At 42.0% G+C, this 22,906-nt stretch overlaps 2 protein-coding genes across 4 annotated transcripts; both read right to left on the minus strand.

Annotated features, from left to right (window-relative positions):
• Positions 1 to 77: 77 nt before the first annotated feature.
• Positions 78 to 20,720, minus strand: LOC135350292 (disks large homolog 5-like). 3 transcript variants are annotated; one of them, XM_064549217.1, is made up of 38 exons: positions 20,560 to 20,720; positions 17,303 to 17,436; positions 13,693 to 13,791; positions 13,412 to 13,560; positions 13,022 to 13,118; positions 12,422 to 12,622; positions 11,856 to 11,995; positions 11,431 to 11,590; positions 10,971 to 11,134; positions 10,690 to 10,840; positions 10,417 to 10,617; positions 10,024 to 10,209; positions 9,064 to 9,144; positions 8,953 to 9,007; positions 8,786 to 8,880; positions 8,634 to 8,728; positions 8,340 to 8,501; positions 8,179 to 8,277; positions 7,902 to 7,980; positions 7,685 to 7,839; positions 7,324 to 7,426; positions 6,963 to 7,107; positions 6,747 to 6,856; positions 6,513 to 6,670; positions 6,263 to 6,365; positions 5,750 to 5,881; positions 5,270 to 5,514; positions 5,011 to 5,094; positions 4,510 to 4,614; positions 3,960 to 4,073; positions 3,364 to 3,635; positions 2,676 to 2,803; positions 2,332 to 2,458; positions 2,126 to 2,269; positions 1,839 to 1,969; positions 1,230 to 1,336; positions 960 to 1,054; positions 78 to 361 (listed from the first exon to the last, which is right to left on the minus strand). In XM_064549217.1, the coding sequence occupies exons 2-38, from the start codon at positions 17,408 to 17,410 to the stop codon at positions 255 to 257; spliced, it is 4,887 nt and encodes a 1,628-aa protein (XP_064405287.1). In that variant the 5' UTR covers positions 17,411 to 17,436; positions 20,560 to 20,720; the 3' UTR covers positions 78 to 254. The 3 variants fall into 3 exon arrangements, with proteins under 3 accessions (XP_064405287.1, XP_064405216.1, XP_064405145.1); XM_064549146.1 differs by having other exon boundaries at positions 5,011 to 5,091; positions 8,786 to 8,901; XM_064549075.1 differs by having other exon boundaries at positions 8,786 to 8,901.
• Positions 20,721 to 20,996: 276 nt separating this feature from the next.
• On the minus strand, positions 20,997 to 22,888 carry LOC135331910 (THO complex subunit 7 homolog). Its single transcript, XM_064527201.1, has 4 exons — positions 22,689 to 22,888; positions 22,186 to 22,253; positions 21,408 to 21,607; positions 20,997 to 21,321 (listed from the first exon to the last, which is right to left on the minus strand). Exons 1-4 carry the CDS (start codon positions 22,787 to 22,789, stop codon positions 21,118 to 21,120), a joined length of 573 nt encoding a protein of 190 aa, XP_064383271.1. The 5' UTR covers positions 22,790 to 22,888; the 3' UTR covers positions 20,997 to 21,117.
• Positions 22,889 to 22,906: the final 18 nt, after the last annotated feature.

The raw sequence follows: 22,906 nt of genomic DNA on the forward strand, positions 1-22,906 counted from the left end.
ATATATACTAACTACCCGCTATCATGCATGTACGATAATTTTATAGCATAATTATAGTTTCATGTAATTTCTCAGTGTTAAAAAAATAATTATTAATTTTAAAACAATTACAAACGTTCAAAAATAATTATAGCAGTAAAAAATGCAATGATTTTATATAATTTTGAGTGGGTTAAAAAAAATTGTCTGAAATTATTAATGCAAAAATTCTTGTTCAGTGACATGGTTTCCATGGTGATAAATGTTCCAGTAGCTCATGTTTCCTTGGTAACGGGGACCCATGCTTGTTTGCGCTTCTCCTTCTTGACAATGTCTTCAATTTGTCCCATAAGAGTGTCCATGTAGATCAGGAATAAGGCACCTATAATTATGAAGGAACGTAATTAAGGTGGTCGTGTAACTCTAACAACGGTACAGGACTATGTTCACAGCATAATACAGATACGTAGTAATGTAACGATGGGCAATATGCATACTATAATTATACCGTATAGCGGGTAAGTTTCGTGGGGTAAAAAATTCGTTCAACTCGAGAAATGGTAGTTTTCGTGAGTAAAAAATTTCGTTTAGTCTCGTGGCTGCACGGCATTCCTACGTTCAGATAAGCCACGCCTACGATAACATTTCGTGGAGGTCAGCCTGCCCACGAAAATTACCCGCTATACGGTAGTTACACGTAAGCTTTAAGATTGGCGTATAATTATAATATGGGGAGGAGGAGGGGGTAATACGGTGACTTAGAGGGTAAGTACAGAACAAATGTCATTATTTCATATAGCACTGCATGTAGGCAGGCATTGGTGGTAGCAGGCCAAAATTAATTGTTTTATAAAAACAGCTAAACTAAGGGCGTGACACGTACACATGTACTGTAACAGTATAGAGCTACTAAACGTTCTTTTAGCTTTGAAATTGCACATTCTGCGTAAACCAGTAATTAATAATGTACATTAGGTTACCTGAGAACTCGTGGGAGTGCTCGTCCTCGAGTTGACACACCCTCTCAAACATGGCCTTAGCTTCGTCAGTGGGGATCTGATCCGGACTGAATGTGCTGTGTGTGTGGGGGGTGGGGGTGGTGGAGTGTGAGTGTGAGTGTGTGTGTGTGTGTGTGTGGGTGAGTGATATACGTAATACTCTTGTACTCTACACAGTATAACAAACACTATTATATTATCTACTACTACTATGTTTTAATTATTAACCCGCTTAGGGTATGCATTGCTCACATGATGCTGTCCGAGGTCATGGCCTTGATGAGGATGGTGATGGGAGGGGCTATAGATCGGAGGGTATGCAGCGCTTTAATACTGCCAGTCATGAGACAATGCTTGCTCTGTACGTGTGGATGCACCAAATTGTAATGAAAGGACGGACATAAATTACGGGCTTGTTAATCAAAAGATAGCTCTACCAAATAGGCCGATTTCTAGAAAGAAAAAAACACAAGGATATAATATTATCCTTGTGTAATTCCTATTTACCTATAACCTCGCTGTATAAACACAGATGACATACAAATATTTGAAAGTCTATTTGTGTTGAGTTTGACCTTCATAAAGTTGTCATTACTTTGTCATACTTTACTGAAATTCAAAGTTTCATATATCCTTGTTAAAAAGCGCTTCTATCAATATGCTGTAGAGCTGGTAAGCTCCAACCAGCTAAAAGTACATGTAGAAGTCCCAGGCATACTTGTCCACCACATAAAGCCATAATTGACCACATAACTTCCGGGCTCGAACTTAACGCAAATAGACTTTAGGTAGCTCATTCGAAAAATACCCATCATAATTATGGTACCTACTACTCCTATAATAATTATAGCCGTGCAGTACCTTGCTGTCAGGTGATGAGATGGCGTCAGCTCTGTACAGCTCATAGCCACTCCTCCTTCGTCTGAAGTCAATGATGGTGGGATCACGGCCCAGACGTGCCTCTGTGATACGTGCAGCACCCTCCACATACTCTGTAGGTCATGTGATCATAAATTAATACGTACACATGCACAATCGATTGCACTTTTTCAATGTAATTTTCATATCAACTAAAACAATTTGACACGAAAATGTGTACTATACGATAATAACTCCATCTAGTCACATGACCTACAGACCACACCCACCTGTTGGACAGGCGTAGAATAGAGTAGGGTAGCTTTCCAGTAGTAAAGAGACCACTTGATCACAGAGCGCACCAAACACTAATACTGGGCGTCGCCCGGTAAAGGCCTCCACCTCTTCGTAGAGTGCAAGGTTCACATCAATTGCTGAGAGAGAGTTCATATATATAAACTATATTGTCTAAGCCACACCCACTGATCACACCTACCTTCTCCCTGTGCCTCCAGATACTCTTGTGCTCTCATTGAGTTAGGAATGGCTCCGATCTGTTCGTCAGTGCCGTCAGCGTTCAACCGTGACACCCAGAATGAGGCTCTGAATCTCTCCGGGGGAGCCTGTGTGGTGTGTGTGGAGTGGGTGTGTGAGGTGGGTGGTGGAGTGGGTGTGTGGTGTAGAGGGAGACAAATGCCTGCTATTACAAGACCCACAAAAACATTGCAATGTGAAAATTGCTAGGATTGGCCGGGGAAAAACACCAAAAAGCGTAGAAACAAGAAAGAAGACGAGAGCATAACTCCAATCCGTTACCAGACCACACCCCCTATAGCTTACCTCATCATGGATATGGAAGATATCGCTGGCTTTGATGGAGAGCTCCTTCACTGTGCGGGGAATGTAAGAGAAGTTGGCGCGTATGTAGGTAGCATCAGCCAATGGGTCGTGTTCGTACTCCGTCACATCTGAGGGGTTAAACGATATACATGTAAATGAAAACGTTCGGTCATAATTGATATGCAAAATGAATAAGTCCACCGCTGGCTACAGTGTACACAGTGGGACCACACTATAGGCTCTGTACACTAGCTACAGTGTACACAGTGGGACCACACTATAGGCTCTGTACACTAGCTACAGTGCGCACAGTGGGACCACACTATAGGCTCTGTACACTAGCTACAGTGTACACAGTGGGACCACACTATAGGCTCTGTACACCAGCTACAGTGCACAGTGGGACCACACTATACGCTCTGTACACTAGCTACAGTGCGCACAGTGGGACCACACTATAGGCTCTGTACACTAGCTACAGTGTACACAGTGGGACCACACTATAGGCTCTGTATACACTGTACTATAGTCAACTGTACGTCTTTTAGTCTACTTTTTGTTCTGAATTTTATTCCAAGTGAGATTACAGAGACGATTAAATACTGATTAAGATATCCCGACAATATACTAGAGATATCCTGACAATATACTAGAGATATCCTGACAATATCCTGACTAGTACCCTTACTTGTAGTGCTAGTAGCACGTCGAGGTTCCTCCACTAGTTGAGTCATGGATGGTGCTCGTCCGAGGGACAGCTGGCTACGGGAGCGGCCCCTCATAGACACTAGACTACCCTGTCCTCCACGCGCGAGGTTCTGGTCACTGTTGGATAGTTTGGCAAGAGATTGGGATGAGCTTTTGTGGCGGTTGAAACGACGACGCTTCTTTTTCATGCCTTTTATGCCTGAGTGCTTTCCACGAATGAAGTCTTGGCTCATTGAAGTGGACTCCGGGATGCTGTGTGTGTGTGTGTGTGTGTGGGTGGTGGTGGTGTGTGTGTGTGTGTGTGTGTGTGTGTGTGTGTGTGTGTGTGTGTGTGTGTGGATTGTGATTGGATCTGGCCTTACACATAGATACCTTATGCATAATAATTATTATGATCTACAAAAACTGCAACACGTAAAATTATAACTATATACATACATGTACAGTATGAGCTATAAGTTCTTGGCTGTAATTATATACAGTTCCCAGCTAAACACACTAAGCTGGTGGGATCTAACATGCAACAATGGGTAAAGCACAAGCTAGCATGAGTATAGCCGTGGTAGCCCCACCCACCTGAGTTGTGACTCCGTGTACTGGGAGTCAGAGTACTCTGATGGTTGGCTCTGACCACCCTCACAGTTGTTGCCGTTGGAGTTGATCTCGGCACTGCGGTTACGAAATGTGGTCCTACATGACATAAGAAACAAACATTATACAGTAACATGTACGGTCATTCAAGAGCCCACGCTTTCTTCAATGTAGACGAAGATGTATGCAATAGGTATTTGTACACATTCATTTTGGTAGGCCTTTCAAAGAGCTACCAAAAGTTTTGTAACAATCTTGATTGACCATCAAAGATACAGAGAATTAAATCACTAATTTAATTAATCACTTAACTTTCAGATGAAAACATAAGATTTGTGCCCGAATGCAATCGCTAATTTAAACACACCATTTGATAGCCCTTTCAAGGAGCTACAAAATGCATTCTATAGAATCCTAACTCAAGTTATCGACCATTAAAGATAGCTATCAAAACAGTACAGTACATACCATATACAATCATGCTACATGTACCAGTAGTCACTATAAACGTTAGCTGTACGTATGTTTGCTGTACCTTGAGGCATCGTCACGTGCCATAAAGCCGACACCTGTGCCCTCCTCCTCGTCACTGTGATGCTGTGTGGGAGCCTGCGTCGTCATCATTGTGTCCACAGTCAATCTAATGGAGGGAGGGAGTGAGGAGGGAGGGAGGGAAAAGTGATAATTTATTACTAATTTAGGTGTTTTTGATACGTACATACGGTAATTAATAACTACATGTAAGTTAATATAATTTTATGCCTCCAGGACGTAGCTGTACGAAGAATACGATTAGCTGACTGTGTGTGTGTCTAGCAAACCAACCAGCAATAATTGACACTTTGCTTGAGGAGGGAAGGTGGAGAGAAAATTAATGTTGAAAACTAATTTATAATTATGGACTTAGTCATACAATAAAACTGACTGATTCTGTGTGTGTATCTACATTGTACATGTAGCAACAGCAAACAAAACAGCAATAATTGACACTTCGCCCACACACACCACCCACCCACACACACCACACACGGCTCACCTGTTATGTGAGGGGGCGGTCTGGAAGGAGTGGAAGGTCAGGTCGATACTCTGACTGCTGCTCAGTCCACCATAGTAGCTACTGCTGGATCAAATAAAACAAAATTTAATAATTATAACAAGAACTTGTTGAAAAAATACTTATACATGTAGCTCTCAGACTGTGAACACACGCACACTCCACACACCGGCACCACACACACACACACACACACAATCCCACCTCACACACAACACACTCACGCCCACACCACACACACCTCTCAGAGAGATAGCTCTCAGACTGCGAGTACTGACTATCAGTACGCTCGGACAAGAGCACTTCCTCGTACTCAATCCTCCTCTCATTGAAGTTGCCGTATATAACACCGTCAGATGTAGGCCTCGGTGGTTGTTGCTGGGGGGGTTGCGGGTGATACGCCTCCGCACCGCTGTCATGGTTACGCTTGACGGCAGTCACCATAGAGACCAGCTTTGTGGGCTTGTTGCCACTGCTATCCTGAGACTGCGGGTAACAAAAGATAAAATTAACACACCCAACATGCACAGCCGACTACTGAAACATAATATTATGTGAACTTTGCGAGGGTTAATCAATAATATTCGCAACTTGCAAAACCTAGTATATTATGACCCTTGCCAGAACGCAGATTGCAAATGGTCAAATTTTGCTGATTTGGCTGATTCGATGCACAAAATATTCTAATAATAATGATGGTACCTACATATAGCTGGCATACCTCTGTTTCACAGGAGTAGTCTTTTGAGTCTCGGGAGCTGTAGCTCTCTCTGCTCTGAGGCTTATAGTTGGTCAGTGAGGCCCTCCTCTGGGTCGTGGCTTCACTCAGCGGCAGCTCTGAGTCATGTGACACCTGTACAGGGGGGGTAATGTCATATGACAAAACTCTTCTCAATTAAAATTGCTTTGTTGAAGTGTAAAGTGCAGCCTGTCTAAAATACTGCCAGCTCCAAAGTCTCCATAACATGACTGTGTTTGTGGCTGCTACATGTAGTACAGTAGACCACCCTCTATAATTATAACAGTCACTGTTGGTCTGCCCAAGGGACACCATCACTATAATTATAGAAACAGCCATACACTTCACTAAAAACCTAAATTATATACACACGATCCTTGCCAGAACGCAATAGTTAGATGGCAAAGGGTCAAATTTTCTGCTGATTTGGCTCGTTCGCAAAGGTTTTTCACCCGCAAAATATTCTAGTAATACGGTAGCTATGCTCACACTCACAGAGGATTGCTGTGTGTTATCCTCGCAGCTGATTGCCCTCTTTGGTTTGAGGACCGGAGTGGTGCTAGTACTGGCCCACGACAACCTCTTACTGTCCGTCCAACTACAAGGAAGAGGGAACATTATGATTATACCATAATTTTATAGCGGATAGTTTTCGATGGTGCAAATGTTTGTATGAACTATCAATTTACGCTATAACGGTACCTTTGTGTGTGTGTGTGTGTGTGTGTGTGCTAGCCACCAATACCTTTCAGCACCGTTCTTTGCCGGGAGAGCTTGACCGAGGTATGACCGGTCATTCTGGTTGTGAGGTCGCTCAATTTCAAGCCTCAGGATGTTCTTGTGTGGCTTCATGAGCTTCTTGATGTTAGACGGCTTCTCGTGTTGTATGGCCTGGTTGTTGACCTGAGGGGCAATAATCATTAAAATTATATTTTGGAAGCATTTTTTTGCATCACAAAATAAAACTTGAATTACTAACCTTGATGATACGATCGCCAGGTTCCAGTATTTGCGTTGCCGGGCCAATAGCAGCCACGTCAGTGACTGTGCATACTGTCGACCAATCAAATTTGAATCCAAGATCAGACTCTGTGTGCATATAGGTACATTATGAATTTAACCACATCAAAGGCTTTGGCTATAATTATGCGACAAAGACTTACGATACATGATATTAACCACATCAAAGGCTTACTCTCTTTGCTCGTGACGTAGAGAGAATATTCAAGTGTCTCAGTGTTGGCCACTGCCACTTGAGGAGGTGGTGGGTGGGGTACAGAGTTCACTGATTGTACGATACCCATGACGATAGGATACGCACTCTTACGACGACGAAAGATCTATGAGGGGGCGGGAAACATACACTGAATGAAGGCGGCCATTTTGTTAGCACTGAGCATGCTCAAAGCACATGGTAAGTATGCTTTGATGTAAAAGAAAGGACGTAGCTAAATGAAGCTATCAAGTTATTCCACCTACTAAAAAGTAAAATTATATTATAATTAATTATAATATTATTATTACTATTATAATTATAACAGTATTAAAAAGCGTACAATACTGAGAGTCCTCTTCGTCTCCTTGACTGCCCTCACTGCCTCTCTATGGTCGGCATTGTCCAGGTTGATGCCGTTCACTGACTCGAGGATGTCACCGACCCTGCACGCGTGTTTGTGTGTGTGTACTTGTATTAAAGCACATCATTGGAAAGTAATTCTGAATGCATCAATTAGTTTTAAATGGACAATCTAAACACAAAATTACAGGCTACAAAAGATAGAGATACATGTACCAAATATACCGAATTCTAAAAAAGACCTAACACCTTTGTATTTAAGTTTAAAATGCTAAATTTCAACGGTTTTGTTTAAAATACTGTACTCTGTAGAATTGGAAAGGTCATATCTCATCACTCACTTTAGTTGACCTTCGGCAGGTCCGCCCTGATTCACCGTGGTAACGATGAAGGCTCCGGGATTGGGCAGCTGAGGTTGATCACGCCCACCCACAACACTGAACCCAGCTAACCCTCCAGAGTCCAGGTCAATCGATACGTGCTTCTCCTCCCATGCCTGTGAGGGTGTGTGAGGTGTGAGGGGTGTGTATGGGTGTGGGTGTGGGTGTGTATACGTACATCGTCCCAATTGACTGGCCACTTCTGCTTCCATAGTTCAGTGACCCTCTCCAGTGTTTTAGAGTGTTCCTCCACCAACCTGCACACACAATAATACATGAAGCAACCTAGATAATTATTGCAATGCTGCCATGCAAGCCAACAATGGTTTCCACTGCTACACATACCACACACACTCCTCCCACACACGCCCACTCTCTCCAAACCCACCCACCCACTCTTTCCAAACATACGCCTCCCCCTACACACACACCCACACACGCCCACACACACTGACCGTGCTTGAGTGCTCTTCATTTGCTCACACTGTAACTGCAATCGCTCACATTCGACAGCAAAACGCTCCTTCTCGTCCTCAGCACGCATCAGCTTGTTACTGTGTGTGTGGGTTTGTACAGCGGTATTAATATGTGATCACATGACTATCACATGACCTACCTCATCATGCTGCCCTCACGCTTGAGGTTACTGTTCCTACTGGAGAGTGCGTCTTGTTCCATGAGGAGATCTTCAATGCGTTGTTTGAGGTCGAATATTCTCTCTTCGTTTAGTTTACTGGAGCTTTGTTGGAGAGCATTTATTTCAAGTACCAAGTCATCCCTGTGTGTGTGTGTGAGGGTTGGGAGTGGGCGGAGGATAGGGGGTGTGAGGAGCGAGTGTGTGGGGTGGTGAGTGGGCGTAGAAGAGGGTGTGTAGGAGTGTGTGAGGGTGGGAAGTGGGCAGAGTGTTTACCTTTCTTGGTAGAGACTGTCAACCTTGTGGAGTACGTCGCTAAGGCTACGACCTTGTGCCGGCTCCTCAGGTCCAAACAGACGTTTTGTGATGACCTATGTATGAACATCGCATATAATTACACATAATTATTGCTAATTATTGTGGTGTACCTTTTTCTCATTCTCCAAAACTGCCATTTTCTCGATAACCTCTCTCAAGTCCTTAGTGACGGAGACAGCTCCTGCATCCTCATTGGCCGCTCCAGCTGGACAATAGTTACGTAAAGCTAAATATACACACAGTGTTGTAGGAGTTCAGACTGTTGAATAATACTTACAGGATCTGTGCCGTTGCCGTGGGGATAGCTTCACCATTGCTCTATGAACTGTGTCCTGTATGTGAGAGTACACGTGAAGTCGATGTTACCGTAGCAACAGACCACACCCACCTGTACAGTACCGAGCTCTTCACTAACTATATCCTTCTGATTCTGTAACTTGTCCACTTTCTTGCGAAGATCTCCCACTTCCTATTATAGTGTGTGGGGATAAAAAAACAACTTCAATTATGCTATTGAACAATGGCTGCCTGGTTGATTAAGCTACCCTAATGCATGCATTGTCTGTTGATTGGATTGGTACATTTGCATAGCAGCATGTACGTTTTATGCGTTAATAAAGACGACCTTTACCAGTTATTCATTCTAGTGTAATGGTAGGGTGCTTGACTAATAAGCAGGAGGTCTGGGTTCGAATCCAGGCAATGTACTTTCTTTTCTTTCTCTTTAATTAATAGCAAATGATGATTATGTAAGATAATTCTTTATTTCTCGACGAGGCTATTAGCCCAGTGGGTAAGCTACTTGACCAAGTGAACCTCTCTGTAGTCGTCCCGGGTTCTATACCCGCTGTATCGATTGTTTATTCAATTGAGTGGTTAACCTACATCATGTGGTGAGAATCCCATGGTGGCCAGTGTGCTGGGGCCTAGTGTGTCGAAGGTTAGTCTCACTTCCTGCAGTGAGTGTCCGGATTGGCGGCGAATGAGAGGGACTTGGATGCTTACTAGTAACACTGGGTGATCCCTCGTTCATATTTTTTTAAATAACAGCTAAATAGATAATTATTATTATCCCTCCTTTTTGTTCACAGTTTCTATGGCTTATGACTTTTTTATTAGTTACAAGATTCAAGAGCTAATTATTTGTACTTTATACAGTGATTGTGTGTGGGAATCCAAAGTTTCAGATTTTTTTAGAGCTCATTTGAGCTTGCAGGAGGGCCTTGAGCAGAGCGTTTTTGAAACTTTTAGATTTTTGATGATATATATATGTACTATTATTTTAAAGGTAAGCTTTCAAGAAATAGGATCACCCACAACACACCCACACCACACCCACACCACACACCTGTACAGCCTTGTCCTTGAGGTGCCTCATTAGACTGAGGTCCTTGGCGTCCTTCTGCCTCTGTGCTTTAATGGTCTCCAGCTTCTTTTTAAGACCCACCAGATCACCAATGACCCTCTCCCTCTCTTTGTTAGCAATGTCTCTCTGCTGCTCCAAGATCTGCTTCTCTGCTTGGAGCTCTCTCATCTGCGTGTGTGTGTGTGTGGGTGGGTGTGTGTGAGGGATAACTTCTATAAATTTGGGTGTTTTATATTAAGTACATCAGTTGTTTAAAGGCCAGCTAGACCAACGTAGATGATCGACTCACATTAAATAAACAGACATGTAACTTTTATAATACAGAATCAATTAGTCTAGCTGGCCACACGCACTAGTCTCGTTGGCCACACTTACTTGCGTCTCCTTCTGGATGGACTGCTCGTACGATGTTGCGTTATCCCGCATAGCCACACCCTTTTCCTTCGTGAGAAGGTTGATCTGCTCCAGGGCAGTCTTGAGCTCTTTCTCTTTCTTTGCTGCTTCCTCTCGAACCTTCTTGAGGTCAGAGGTCACTGACTGAACTTTGAACTCTGCTTCTTGCTCCGATTTAGAAATCTGAGTAAAAATTGAGGTGCATGGTTCAAATTACATCGTTCAAATTATTTCGCTGATATAATACAAACGTACTTTTTCTGTTAGCGACAACTTCTCCTTTCGAAGATCTTCCATGGATTTCTCAATGCGTATGACCTTTAACCTCAACGTATTGTTGTGATCGCTCATGCGTGATGTGCCGTGGTGCTTATCAGAGGATCCATCACTAATGAGATTGGACGTGCTGTGTGTGTGGTGCGTGTGGGTGGGTACTTGTGTGTGAGGGGTAATCAAATTGATTCAGGAATGTACTTTTTTCACATAATTTTATGTTAGCTAGAATTAACTGACAAGTAAGTACATTGTATCTGTACCTGGAACTGAATTTTCCAAGACTGTGTCCCCGTGCCCTTCCAACAAAGTTGACCTCTTGACCTCCGGAGAGAGGGGTGTGGCCAGAGTCGCTGCGTGTGATAGATGTGAGGTCAGTCAGAGAGTTCGGGTTATCAGACAGATGAAAATCCTCGTCGATAGATCCCTGTGTGCGTGGAGGGGGTCAGGTAAAATATTGATCCATAATAGCGGCCATTAAGCAGACCAATAGTGGCTGTATTATAGAGGGTGGCCTGCTAACACAGGTCCAAACACATGCTATGGAGACTTTGGGGCCCATTAACCTGGCTGTATTATAGAGGGTGGCCTGCTTATAGGGACCACAATAGATGATGCACAGTGAACGTCTCATACGTACTAAAATTAATTTGTGCATAAGAACAGGGTGAAAATCATTGACAGCTACGTTCGACATTCGTCAGTTGTTTAAAAGAGCTTTACCTGTGACGACTTAGCTCTTAGCCCCGCCCCCAATCGGTGCCGTTTGACAGAGAGCATTTCATCAGAGATGCCATGAGATAGTGCAAACCTCTCCCCTGTTAGTCTGCCCTGAGGGCGTACAGGGCTGGAGGATCTACGCTCTGTCACCATCTGACTTAGTCTGTGAAAATAAGTCAGTATTTAAACAAAAATTACATAGCAATTAAGATAAAATTCAAGCATAGCACAAGTGAATTTATATGGGGTATATGCATGTATACAGCAGCGTGCTTTAGCTACATGTACTTCACAATCTACCAAAAAACAATGTTTCTACTAACATGTATACATGCATGTATACATGCATGTATACATGTACATGTAGCTATACGTAATTATACTTATCCCCCTACACACACACCACTCCAACGCCCACGCACTCTGACCTCAGTCGCTCACTGTCCAGTTCCCTGATTTTAGCGTCACTGATATCGAGACTTCTCTTCAGTTGAGTGTTAGCTTCTGAGAAGCTGTCCCGGTCTCTCTGCACTAGAGACAGCTGGTGTTGTAGTCCCGAGACCTGGCTCTGTGTGTGTGTGTGTGTGTGTGTGTGTGTGTGTGTGTGTGTGTGTGGGTGTGTGTGTGGGTGGGTGTGAGTGTGTGTGTGGGCTAATGGTCCCATTAACTGAACATTACAGACGTAGTGGTTGGGAATGTAATAACACTTGTACATAGCCAGCTAGTCTAGCCTAAATATCACTGCTGGGTGCTATCATAATTCACATGCAGTTTACATATGCGGTGATTGCAACAACAAACAACAGCTCTGGAGACTCAACGATCGTATAGCGGGTAATAAAAAGATTATGTGTGCAAAATTTAGCATGAGCTACCCTATATAATTATGCTTTATCTATCAGCTACAATATGAAAAACACGAAAATGTTATAGCCATATGAAAATATGCGGTATTTGCAAAATCAATTATGATGCATAATTTGACCACACCCACCTGTAGCTCGGCCACTCGCTGATCAGTAGGGGCATCCCCTTTCCCTGCCTCCAACATCCTGTTAGCGTTGGACAACTTCTCCTGCAGTTTCTGATTATCCCTCTTGCGTTCTATCAACCTTGACCTGAGCTGATCACGCTCGTGCAACACACGACTGACCTCCTGTTTGGAACTCTCCTGTGTCGGACCAAGACACGCCATCTGTGTGTGTGTTGTGTGTGTGTGTGTGGGTGTGATGTGTGTGTGTGTGTGTGTGTGTGGGTGTGTGGAGGGGTAACTAAAATTTGAGTTCTGTGCTCTTTCTAAACAATTCTCACGGTAATAATAATTATGGTCTATAGTCATTACAATCAATCATCATTAATTTTCCTAGAATCTAATCAACAATAATTAAGTTAATAATTATAAGTAAATTCATGCACTCCTGGCAGTACTATTGGATGTACTAGCTAATCAATGAATGCATTTTGTAGCTGATTGGGTTTTTGGCCAAAATCTTTTATTTTGAATTCATGAAAATAGTGTGTGTGTGTGTGTGTGTGTGTGTGTGTGTGTGTGTGTGTGTGTGTGTGCATGTGTGTGTGTGTGTGTTGTGTGCACCTGTTCGTTGAGTCTCTCCACTTCTCTCTTCTTCTCAGTGAGCATGTAGCGGAGGTCATTACGATCTTCCTCCATCTCCTCCAGCGATATCTTCATGCTGTGAGGGGGTGGGTGTTACTAAGCAACCTCTGAGTTACATGTACATGTACCATAATTATTATATCAGGTTTTAAATGTGTGGTGCTACATAGCAAATGACACTGTACATGTACATACAAGGATTGATTGCGTTTCTAACTATACTGCAAATTGCTAAAGCAGTGGAAATTCCATGTGCATGCTCATTCTTTACATCCTTCGATTTCAAATTACGCAAAAAATTCTAAAATTGCAATACAAAACCTGTACACTGTACTATGTATGTACATGTAGTAGCGAACACAAACGTACCTCTTCAGTTCGTCCATGTAGCGTCCTTCAAGATCTTGGAGCTTGTCTTTCTCGTGTTGTAACATGCGCACTTTTGCTAACAGTTGATCGTACATCTTGGCAAGGTTTTCGTGATCAAATCTTGTCACTTGTGTGTGAGGGTGTGTATTCTGTGTGTTGTGTGAGGGTGTGATGATATGGGTATCATTGGATTCGTCTCATTGAGAGCTTTTAAATGACTACCAACAAGAGGGGGTGGTTTAATACATCTAATCGTCCAATCAGATTAGAGTAATACATACCGGTGGTCGTTGTGGGTGATAGCCCATAGCTGGATCCATTCTCTTGTCATTATCCTTCCACCGAGCTTCCTGTAGTCTACGAGTCTCTTCAACATCTCTCTATAGTGTGTGTGATGGTTGGGTGGAGTGTGTGTGTGTGTGTGGGTGTGTGTGTGTGTGTGTGTGTGGAGTGTGTGTGGAGTGTGTGTGGGTGTGTGTCAAGGGGTCACTTTTTGTCAGACATAATAATTATCATGATAATAAATTTGAGGAAGAGGCAATTTGTAGCTCATGAAAGGAATAGCACTTCAGCTCCTATATTTGGTTGATATGGCAATTAAAGCCTTTGTCTGTATACAGTCAAGAATGTACATGCCCCCTAGCTATACTGCATACTAACAGTATGTATAACTTAACCTAGCTACACTAATTAATCGGCTAATTAGAGTTACACGCAGACACCAGTTACTAGGGCTACTTGATATTAGGGCCATGGTATCACAACCAAGCATGCCAATATTAATTTAATTATGTACTAATTTTTGTCATACAATTCCTCATCAAAATCCACAAGCCACTTTACTACATGTATAAAATACAACACTGTACACTGTATGCTAAACACAGGATTTTCTCAATTCTCAATCTTCAATTCAACAACATTTGCCTTTTAACTATAATTATTATAGCCTTAGGCCTATATAAATATACACCTTACATGGAACATAAAGCTGCACAGTACCAATGACCATCACATACCAGCGTGGGCATATCCTTGAAACAAGTTAATCATTTTGACATGCAAAACAACCGGCAGACTAACAGCAGATGGCTATTATTTCACGAGACAGTGTATTAGGTGTGTGGGTGTGTACACGTTCTCAAAACAAACTCTTGTTTTGGCATAACTGAGAGTTTGAATAACCAGTGCACCCACACGTCACATGACATCCATCTCATAGCAATATCACATACCTAGTGAGGTGCCCATAATATTATTGTCTAAGTGCATGGTGGCTTTTTCAATCCTTCAATTCGAGTAACATTCAAATTTGACACTTTTATACTAATTTTAATACTATAGTAAACTATAGGCCATATGATGCAACATAAGTACCTCAATTAATATTGGTCACGTGCAAGTAAATTAAGTCGGAAACATGCACGGGCATTTTTCATTGCAGCAGGGATTTAATTGTTACATGACGTGCATAACCAGCCTAGGTACGTGTCGTACCTCTTCTGCTATAGGCCTAGGAGCTGGTTATATCGTATAGCGGGTAATTTTTGTGGGGTAAATATTCGTTATTTTCGTGGGCAAGCTTACCTCCACGAAATTTTAACGTAGGCATGGCTTACCGGAACGTAGGAATCCAGTACAGGCCACGAGACTAAACGAAATTTTTACTCACAAAAACCACCGTTTTTCGAGTTGAACGAATTTTTTACCCCACGAAAATTACCCGCTATACGGTAGTACAACTACATGTACCACCGACCAGTGTGGGCACATCCCTGAGCTGCATGGCACTCCATGCAGGGAAACATGTACACTAAGTTAATTATACCTATTTATTACACACGTACAAAACGCAATTAAATCAGAGGCTACGTACATGTACGTGTGTGTGTGTGTGGCGCTTGAAATAGGATCTTATTGTCAAGCCATTGCATGAAACTGGATAAGCACACAATACAGCTGGTGTTAATTACAGCTAGGTACAAATATCCATTTCACATTTCCATAGCTCTGTCAGTGGGTGTGTACGATACACTATGTCCTGAATGTCATTAATCAGCCTATCAGTTTACACAGACAATGGTTTACTTCATTTGTGTAAAATTAATTGTCACAACAACCTCAGGCAATAAATAAAAAAGCATGTGCTTTAATTATGCATAATTATAGCCCCAAAGTCTCTCCATAGCATGTGTTTGGACCCCTGTTAGTTTATTATAGCCACTGTTAGTCTACCCCAGGGGAATGTAACTATAGGAAATCCCCCTTGGGTAGACCAACAGTGGCTGTATTACCGTATAGCGGGTAATTTTCGGGGGACAAAATATTCGTGGTTCAGCAATATTGAGACATTTTGTGGTTGCTGCTTGCACTGCAGGTAAATGTAGGCAAGGTTGCTTCATTCGTGGGTAAAATATTCGTGGTCAGACCTCCAACCACGAAAACCACGAATATTTTGCCCCACGAAAATTACACGCTATACGGTATAGAGGGTGGCCTGCTAACACAGGTCTAAACATATGCTATGGAGAGACTTTGAGGCCCATTAACCTGGCTGTATTATAGAGGGTGGCCTGCTAACACAGGTCCAAACACATGCTATAAAGACTTTGAGGTCCATTAACCTGGCTGTATTATAGAGGGTGGCCTGCTAACACAGGTCCAAACACATGCTATGGAGACTTTGAGGCCCATTAACCTGGCTGTATTATAGAGGGTGGCCTGCTAACACTGGTCCAAACACATGCTATGGAGACCTTGGGGCCCATTAACCTGGCTGTATTATAGAGGGTGGCCTGCTAACACTGGTCCAAACACATGCTATGGAGACCTTGGGGCCCATTAACCTGGCTGTATTATAGAGGGTGGCCTGCTAACACTGGTCCAAACACATGCTATGGAGACCTTGGGGCCCATTAACCTGGCTGTATTATAGACTAAGACGGTGGCCTGCTAACACAGGTCCAAACACATGCTATGGAGACCTTGGGGCCCATTAACCTGGCTGTATTATAGACTAAGACGGTGGCCTGCTAACACAGGTCCAAACACATGCTATGGAGACCTTGGGGCCCATTAACCTGGCTGTATTATAGACTAAGACGGTGGCCTGCTTATAGGGAGACAGATTGCTACGCGTACAGTATAGGGATTAAGGTGTTCATTACATGTACACGTGTACATAAATGTAGTTAACGCATTAATTAGAGCAATTAAAAGAATATAAAAGAAGCTTCACTAAAATACAATAAAATATTTCTGAGTAATTAGAACTTGAGACAACAGTCCAAGTTTATGTATCTCAGTTACCCCACACCTACTCGTAACGGAGTCAAATATCAGATCAAATGATACAAACAGACGTTAGAGATACACTATAGTAGAATATTATCGCTATCAACTGGCCAACCAGATATCAGTATCTGAGAGCAGTTCATTTGAGCTTCTATAATGACTCAGACGCTTAGTTTCTCTGGTAATGGCAGCCAGACCACCCGCCACACCCACACACACTCTGAAACATTAACGGGAAGCTAAAATGTACCACACACACACACACTTGCAAGTAGTTGAACAACAGACACACACACAGTGCTAATAATAACTATGGCTCAGGTAACGCTAGTTAACTTAGTAGTATCTGAATATCTGTCTACAGTTGTGGCCTTAAGCTTGGGTAAACTAACAGCTAGTGGCTGTATTATAGAGGGTGGCCTGCTAACACAGGTCCAAACACATGCTATGGAGACTTTGGGGCCCATTAACCTGGCTGTATTATAGAGGGTGGCCTGCTTATAGGGACACCACAATTAGACAGGTTTTACTGTAGAGTGGGGCCTGGCCTACCAAAACGTTACAGTCTAATTGTAAAGAAACTATTATTTCTCATACCGGTATGTGCCTGTGTGGTATTCGCCGATCTTCTCCAGAGGAGCGCCTCATCGGACCACGCCCATTTCCTGGCGAGGGATCTTCTCTTTTACTACGACCGACGTCCATCCAATCGTCTTATGCACGTGCAGACTCTGTGAGTATTAACAAATACAAAAATGCATACAAAATTAAATAACAATTATAGCAAGGCGTGCAGTAATTAACTATAGGATGTAAACAAAATTAATTTGCATTTTTATTGTCTTGTCTAATAATTATGTTCGTTAAAGATTTCTCATTTTTGTAATTACAGGACGTAATACAATTAAGTCATTATAATTTCGTAATACAATTATTCCTGTGTACATGTGTCGTATAATCGTGGCATGGGGCAGCTCTTAGGGTCCACATGCTAGTATGGTGATCTGCACGCACCAAAAATGGACTATTGTTTACAATAATCTATTAGCTGCAATTAGGTTGCTAGGTGTCGGCCTCCATGTTGATAGTGTACGTAAGCACTGCTTGTACTACAAGACACAGCTGATGTGCCTTTGTGCTAATAACTGATAACTAGTGCAAAACAAAAACATTGAAATTGATCGAGACAACGTGTCCACCATTTCGTTACTGCTTCCTATTCAATTCGGCATTTTCCACTTGCCCAACTAATGCTTTGTTCTCAAGTTAGACCTAGTTTGCTTATTAATTGGAATGCCATTGCAGAATGTTATACCAAGCACACCTGTCTATGGCTGTGTTACTGGAATCAAGACCACTCAGTACTGTCCCTACAATGCTATCACTATTGACCCCCCTAAAGAGACCACCTCTCTATTGAGACCACTCAGTACTGTCCCTACAATGCTTGCACTATTGACCTCCCTAAAGACACCACCTCTCTATTGAGACCACTCAGTACTGTCCCTACAATGCTATCACTATTGACCTCCCTAAAGACACCACCTCTCTATTGACACCAAAGGTGGTTGACTGTTTCGTAGTCACTACATGTACACACAAGTATTAGCAGCATCATAGACAATTTGTTAAATGGAATGTCTAATATCAACAAAAACTCCCACCATAGACAAAACACTAAAATCAGAGGAGCAAATACATGCGCTACAGATGTCCCTAAGAGGTGGTACAAGCCAACCAACTTTGAACATTTGGACATCAATCATTGCTTAAAGATACTGTAACACTGAAAACTGTCTTACAGTAGTCAGCCTAGATAAACATCCTACTTGAAAAGCATTGTACATTATTATAATTATTGTAACTGTTATAGCTCATCAGTGGGGCCCCTCAAAGTCTCTAGAAATGTATTTTAAGCACTGAAACACCTCCATACTAAACATCGCTACATTGTTTGAACACATGAAACCTTGTAGGTTAAAGCTATCAAGTTTCAGAATTAACCTGCTTAAATTGCTTATTAAATGAAACCTTTGTAGTGAATTTCATTCCAGATATGCTTTAATTAATCGGTTAAAAATAATAATCAGGCTTCAGAGAAGCTAAAAATCACTTACTGTTTTCCAAAAATTAACACAAGTCTAATTATTAGAGTATCGATCATGTTAGTGTGAGATAAATAGCACTTTGTGTGTTTTGTATAACACATGTTGTAATTAACACATAATTATAGGCTCTAATATTATAGGCTCTAATAATTATTATAGGCTCTAATATTATAGGCTATAATATTATAGGCTCTGTATACTAGCTACTGATGGACGAAATAGGGACACATACTTTCACTTCACTTGAAATGCAAATATTACGATTGTAGAGATGTAGAGACCACACTATAGGCTCTGTACACTAGCTACAGTGTGCACAGTGGGACCACACTATAGGCTCTGTACACTAGCTACAGTGTGCACAGTGGGACCACACTATAGGCTCTGTACACTAGCTACAGTGTGCACAGTGGGACCACACTATAGTCTCTGTACACTAGCTACAGTGCGCACAGTGGGACCACACTATATAGGCTCTGTACACTAGCTACAGTGTACACAGTGGGAGCACACTATAGGCTCTGTCTGTAGGTCAATATAGTACACAGTGGGACCACACTATAGGCTCTGTACACTAGCTACAGTGTACACAGTGGACCATACTATAGGCTCTGTCTGTAGGTCAATATAGTACACAGTGGACCACACTATAGGCTCTGTCTGTAGGTCAATATAGTACACAAAGTGGTTCGACCATTCTAATGTGTCTACATAATAATTATAATTGAATATCATAACTACTAAAACAATATTTTAAATGAGGTGTAAAAAGGGTTTCAAGTCCACCATTGTTGGCCCCTTCAAAAAAGCTGTTGAAAAGGTAGCGAGTCAAATGTGGTCAAAATATTGACACTGGAATATACAGCAGAAACAAACAAGCGGACGAACACACAAGTGGTTGAGCAAGTTATGCGAACTATGACATGCCTCGTTGATCGTACGCAGTAGGAAATACAGTCAATTAAGTAAGTACTATAATAAAAAGTTTTTGTCAAACAACTAACGTATTGTATTGCAAAGTTCATCTACCGTTTTAAAATGAGGTAGAGCTGCATGCATCCTCATGGTGACTATGGTGATAATCAAATCTAAGAAATTATAGTACTCAAAAGGTGTATACACATTGGCAGCTGCTTCGTGGGTTATTATACAGTGAGGCCTGTCTATTGTGGTCAGCCAATAAGACAATAATATAAATACAGCCAGCTAAAGTCTCCATAGCATGTGTTTGGACCTGTGTTAGCAGGCCACCCTCTATAATACAGCCAGGTTAATGGACCCCAAAGTCTCTATAGCATGTGTTTGGACCTGTGTTAGCAGGCCACCCTCTATAATACAGCCAGGTTAATGGGCCCCCAAAGTCTCCATAGCATGTGTTTGTACCTGTGTTAGCATGCAGCTAAATTAATGGGGCCCAAACTCTGTTCATAGCATGTGTTTGGACCTGTGTCAGCAGGCCACCTCTTTTATATGCTGGTCTACTCCTAGGCCAGGGGCTGACTGCAATAGACAGGCTTCACTGTACTACTGCACCATACATTGTTCTCTGGAGAGTATTCAACTAACACAATGAGCAATGGAGAATGCACAGAGACTGGGAAGTTAGAGATATTTAAATAATAACTTCCAGCAAAAAAAAAACGTATCTAAATATACAGAGCTGCTAGCTAGCTAGCTAGTACAAGCTATAAATGTATAAGTTACAAGTGAGTGTGCATACACTAGGTAGTAATTAAGACAGCTTACCTTATAATAGTGTTAGAGATAGGTCCAGTCCAGTAGAGCCTTTGTGTAACTGCAGCTTGTATTTCTCTACTGTTTTCCATGCGAAGCGTGTATGTGAATGTCAACTTACCCACAGCGAAGCTATCTATAATGTTATTCATAGCAAGATAATTTTATTCATTGAATTTGTCAATGATATTCATGACTGGAGCAAACCAGTGGGTAGGGTCAATGTCTGCATGCCCACACACATATCTTACATAGCTGCCATATGGGCCATAGCTAGTACAATGTAAACTCCCTGACACCACCCAACCTATTGAGACCACTTAGTAGCCATATTGCTATTATTGACCTCTTAGCCTCGATCCCAGGCCGTTAGTTAGAAGGAGGTCTTTCTCTCTTCATTGCGGCCTAGGTTATTGACCTCTCTAAAAGAAACCACCCAGTAAAAAATCTCAATAATGCTCAAACTATTATAAATTGTAATAAATGGCATGTCTTGCATATGAGTATAATATAATTTTAAGTGTAATACAGCAATTGAGATAATAAAAGACCGCCTTTATATGTACATAGTTATTCAGTTTCCATAGCAACATCGTCACTTTGTAACTCATCTTGGAGCTGATGCACACATTGTACGAGTAGATGGAATTGCTTCTTTCGTAGATCAAGTACGTTTGATAGCTGCTCCTTCTTGACGACCAAGTCAGACAGGGATTGCTCAAGATCAGAGATTTTGTCTTTAGAGATTTGCCGTGGAGGATATTTTTGAATCACCTGCCAGTGTGTGTGTGGGTGTGTGGGAGTATATGTGTGTGAGGGTGTGTGTGTGGGTGTTGGAGGGTGTGAGGTGTGTGACCCACCTTTGCCAGTGCGTTGTACTCTTGTCTATGATTGCGAATGATCTGAGCTTGCTGTAACTCCACCTTGTAGTCCGAGATTTGCTGTTGAGCTGCTTCAATATTACTCTCTATTTCACTATATACGCGTTCGTAGCGATCCATTTCTTTCCGGTTCATTTCCATCATATAATCCGTTTTAGAAATCGTAAACTCACACAGGCCTGAAAATTGCACTCAATGAAATTTGTCTGATATTCAAGAAGAAGTTACAAGACAATAGTACAGTGAAGCCTGTCTCTACGCTACAGCAATGGGCCCCAAGCATGTGTTTGGACCTGTGTTAGCAGGCCACCCTCTATAATACAGCCAGGTTAATGGGTCCCAAAGTCTCTCCATAGCATGTGTTTGGACCTGCATGTATTAACAGGCCACCTCTTTATTACAGCCACTGGTTAGTCTGCCCAAGGGCCACCACTATAGACAAGTTAAACTGTAATACCGTATAAGCTCTATTTAAGGCGGTATATTAGAATAATTACACTGGTAAAGGTGGCTGTATTCAGAGGGTGGAAAATTAGTTTTGAGGCTGGGTGGCATATCTTTAGAAGGCCGCCTTCTAATTAGAAGTAAAAAAAAAGCTTTTCCAACCTCCTAATACGGCCCCTTTACCAGCGATAATAATGTGGCGCCTTAAATAGAGCTTACACAGTAATAATTAAATAGCATAGTTATAAGCTGTCAAAATGTCATAGTACTATAGATTTCGACATAATAATTATAATTATGCTCACGTGTATACCTAGTGTGAAAAGCATCTTCTGATAGGTCGCTTCTTGGTCATCGTCACTGAGGGAACCAGTGGTCCATCTACCGAAGGGGTCAAAGGTCAACATTATAGGGGAGCAATATCGTATCAATGGCAGACAAGTGAAAGTTAATATTTATATAGGAAGCCCACGGTATTGTAGGCCTACGTATGAGGGGGTGTGATATAATTATATTATGTGCATGCTGGCATTAATATTACCGTACTTCTTCTAAATAAGGCATCACTTTTTAATAATTACCTTTTCGAGACTAGTGTATGCAAAACAAGAGAATTTATATGGTGCCTCATGGAGAAATCTCCAGGTGGCGCCTTATTAGAAGGAGGCCACTTTTAAAGAAGTACGGTATATGAACAATGCTAGCTCTCCAAGGTTACGTATTAGTCTCAAATTATGCTAGTGTAATACAGATAGTAAACACAGCAGATTCTAGCTACTGCCCAGTACAGACAGTTTATTAAACCAAAATGAATACCTGACAAATGTCTTGACTAAGGACATGATTCTCTTGTCATCAGAGCCACCCTCTCCCTCTAATGTTAGCCGCTTGTGCATCACCATCTCTTCCTCACTCATACTGGAACTGAGCGTAGCATTAATCTACAGAAGTCCTTTTGTTCCAACTAGTTTTGTATCTAAGTCCACGTGTGTGAAATGGATATGATCGTGTATATTTAAAAGTAATAAACACAG

The sequence above is a fragment of the Halichondria panicea genome, chromosome 1 (genome assembly GCF_963675165.1).
Source record: "Halichondria panicea chromosome 1, odHalPani1.1, whole genome shotgun sequence".
Classification (NCBI taxonomy): Eukaryota; Metazoa; Porifera; class Demospongiae; order Suberitida; family Halichondriidae; genus Halichondria; species Halichondria panicea.

What these genes read in the sequence shown, in the direction of transcription:
- LOC135350292 (XM_064549075.1), bottom strand. Translation starts at nt 17,410, where the DNA reads ATGGACGTCGGTCGTAGTAAAAGAGAAGATCCCTCGCCAGGAAATGGG. An exon ending in TCAAGGACAAGGCTGTACAG is followed by an intron (nt 9,145 to 10,023) that starts GTGTGTGGTGTG and finishes ACACTATAATAG; the next exon opens with GAAGTGGGAGATCTTCGCAA. An exon ending in GCAAAGAACGGTGCTGAAAG is followed by an intron (nt 6,366 to 6,512) that starts GTATTGGTGGCT and finishes TCTTCCTTGTAG; the next exon opens with TTGGACGGACAGTAAGAGGT.
- LOC135331910 (XM_064527201.1), bottom strand. Translation starts at nt 22,789, where the DNA reads ATGAGTGAGGAAGAGATGGTGATGCACAAGCGGCTAACATTAGAGGGA. An exon ending in TTAGTCAAGACATTTGTCAG is followed by an intron (nt 22,254 to 22,688) that starts GTATTCATTTTG and finishes CCCCTTCGGTAG; the next exon opens with ATGGACCACTGGTTCCCTCA. An exon ending in GAAGATGCTTTTCACACTAG is followed by an intron (nt 21,608 to 22,185) that starts GTATACACGTGA and finishes TGCAATTTTCAG; the next exon opens with GCCTGTGTGAGTTTACGATT.